Source organism: Perkinsus marinus, assembly GCF_000006405.1.
Source record: "Perkinsus marinus ATCC 50983 genomic scaffold scf_1104296929318, whole genome shotgun sequence".
Lineage (NCBI taxonomy): Eukaryota > Perkinsozoa > Perkinsida > Perkinsidae > Perkinsus > Perkinsus marinus.
This window is the reverse complement of record NW_003216498.1, coordinates 622866-625950: the sequence shown is the minus strand read 5'-3', so window position 1 is coordinate 625950 and position 3085 is coordinate 622866. Positions and strand designations below refer to the sequence as shown.

The 3085-nt window shown below is 47.9% G+C and overlaps 1 protein-coding gene across 1 annotated transcript in view; it reads right to left on the bottom strand.

Annotated features, from left to right (window-relative positions):
• The window catches only part of Pmar_PMAR012532 (hypothetical protein), a 2255-nt gene extending 1341 nt beyond the window's left edge, over positions 1–914 (bottom strand). Inside the window, exon 1 of the mRNA XM_002787709.1 lies at positions 1–914. This exon is cut by the window's left edge and continues 4 nt beyond it. Within this exon, the coding sequence (XP_002787755.1) occupies positions 1–8 (8 nt within the window). The 5' untranslated portion in view covers positions 9–914.
• Between the last annotated feature and the right edge of the window lie 2171 nt (positions 915–3085).

Genomic DNA, 3085 nt, shown 5'->3' with positions numbered 1-3085 from the left:
GTATCCATATCGGATTATAGCGACGAAATAGACAGAGAATTAACACCCAAACAATAACCCGTGAAGTACGTAAGATCCTCGAATTGTGTGGACCACCAAAATACGGACTTCGCGTTATACTCACAGATAAGACTCGAATATCGGACCGTCCAACATTCTGATATACGCGTCCGGTTCGGACGCGTAACCAACATGTCTTGTTAATAGTCCCCAAAAGTCTGATAATGAGCATACGAAAGAGAAAAGTGGACTGGATTAATGATGAGTCCTCGTCTGATAAGTGACAACTATAGCAGACTTCCCAAGCCTCGAGCGATCATCATCACAGCAAGGTGGCGAGGTGGTGTGCCCTACATCACCACGGTACGATCAATAGTCATCCGCCGCGTGTTGGAAATAAAGCAGAGAAAAGTTTGTCTCAGCCACTATCTCGTGTTGAAGACCACTGCAAACTATCGCTCGTGATCGACTCAAGCTCGATCAATCGAGTGATGGGAGAAGTGAGCCTCATGCTCGCAAGGTACAAGATAGCTATGAGAAATACCGCCAGGTCACGATGATGAGCCGATGATTTATAACGAACCAAATGGTACCTGGCAGTCCCCATAGCATCCTCAGCTGGTGGTATGGCAGAGACAATAGTGCTCACATTGGGCGAGCTAAGAAGTGGGAACGAGTAGAACCATCCCGTAAGTGATATTCATGACTTGATACATTTACAATGAACTGTTTGCTTTGTAAGGCATACCCCTATCGGCCTGATACACGTAAGGAGCGGGCATTCTCCGGCAAAGCATAGAGGATGTTGTTCACCATCGTAGCCTTCACCCTTGATCATAGCACCGATGACCAGAAGAGCGACGCAGATAACTTTTAACATGGGGGTTCGAGAAGAACAAAGAGCTGAATCCAGGTACATTCCACTCGCTCACTCTACACAAGCGGAACTGAGGCTCACCTTACAACGTGCATGACCTATGTCCGATATTTCACCATACTAAATTTCGCATTGACCACGGTCCTCAACTACTGCGTCTGTAGCGTCTTCTTGATCAAGCCGATCACCACTGGTGAACAACCCAACACTGGCGTCGCCGCTAGATGATGCGCTAGTCATCAGGAGATGTTTACAACACGCTATGGAGGTTCGAACATATCCTGATGTTACCGGAAGAAAAGACCCCAGAAGTCTCCCTCAATCCGGAGTCCTTCTGCTCCAACCATATCGATCAACTCACGTACTTCACGTTAAACGCTATAAATGAACAAGATTCCGCACAACCTTGTGCGGTGTTAACCTGCCACAAGCCGTACACGGATAGACCAACTATAAGAAAATGAAGAAGTCAAGACAGACACGATCACCGACAGACACGATCACCGTTGGAAAGGCGGCTGCCTAGATCGTCGTAGTGGTACTTCCGTACGCGACACGTCTCTGATTCGCAAGCACGTACACATAGCTTGAATGTGTGGCATCTGTTAAATGTGGCACAACTACTAGTTGTCAACTAGGACGACTACAAAAGAAATGAAGCAGTTTGTGCAAGCATCACAAAGAGAACCATCACTAGCATACACTGTTGGCAAGAGGTGGCGGCAACAAGTTGCTGCCAGCAACGGAAAAGTAGAGCTGGCGCATCGAAGTCGCTAGCCAGCGCCATGTTGCACATTGTTGCCTCAACTTGAAACTTACGATACTTTGGTGCACACGTGACGCTCATGGTCAGCGAAAGGACAACAGTATGGTCAGCGGAAGGACAACAGTATGGTCAGCGGAAGGACAACAGTACTGCAGCCGCTACAGTCAACAGTGTTGATTGGAGTCCAATAAACGTTAGCCTTTCTTCATTATCCTTCCGAACGAGTTCGAGCTCTTCCACGACTGCTTCCCGCTCCTATAGGTTAGTCTACCCCTCGGTAGACTAACCTCCCGTTCGCCTTACACAGCTATCAAGCTATAGCATGCTCTCACTACCTCACTGCTTGGTCAGGGTTAGGAGGCTGTCTCCATTTTCGTTGCCGTATCCGAACCGTTGGAAGCGTCAGACCATCACGCAAGGCCAGTGTGAACTCCGGGTCCAACTATAGCGATGGGTGAGAACTCTAGACACTGTGAACGCTCACCTCAATTCCCTGCTCCCGTAACCGCTGTTTATACTCGGACCACGTCCCACGGAAGGCCACGAGCATTTGGCTAAAATCCGCCGTCTTAGTGAATACGAGATCGTTGGGCGACTTTAACGACTTGACAAATGTCGAAATGTCCAACAACACTCCCGACAAAGTTTCCTCGAACGCCTGACTCAATAGTACCCTCAAATAGGGTGGCCGAGGGAAGGGAAAATAACCGTTCTTTCTTTCGGCCTATTTCTCATTCCTAAAAATAGGCAAAATAGGTAAAATATGGAAAAAATGAGAAAATAGACTTGGGGATCCTTGAAGACAGATAGCAATGCTATCATAGCATATGAGTAGTATACGACTAATATCTAGTGCCTCACGCGGTGAATACTTGTTATGAACTGTCGATTAACTTAGGCAGCCCAATAACGTGAGCCTGTCACACAGAGGTAGCATAGGTTACATGAGACACCTGGCATTGCTCCAGACTGGAGCTTCCAGACTGGAACAACTGACCAGGGCATTGGGTGGTCGATCTAGTGGTGAATGATCAGTTAAACTCGACTTTGGAACCTTTCGGAGCAATTGAATAAAGCTCTCCCTCAATCTGAGAGAGAGTACGCAGCGCGTATCGGGCATTTCTCACAGCCTGATCCGATGATGCTGCGTTTCGTTATGAGATTCTCATCTGCATGGCGTCTGAGTTTTCCAGTTAGCTGGAAAGGGAGAAGCACACTACGAGATGCGGATTTTACCAAGCATGACTTCGAAGTCTTTCGGGCAAGGTATTGTGCGCTTCCAAAGGCTAGCAAGACTGTATCGTGATTCAACCAACCTATCGAGATAGGCTGATTCAATTCGCTCAATATCCTGGTAACCAGAACCTGGTGTCTGAGATGTATGCTTCCCGGTGCACGAGCTCCGCTCGCGACTGCTCATATTGCATCGAGCATGGAGGTGG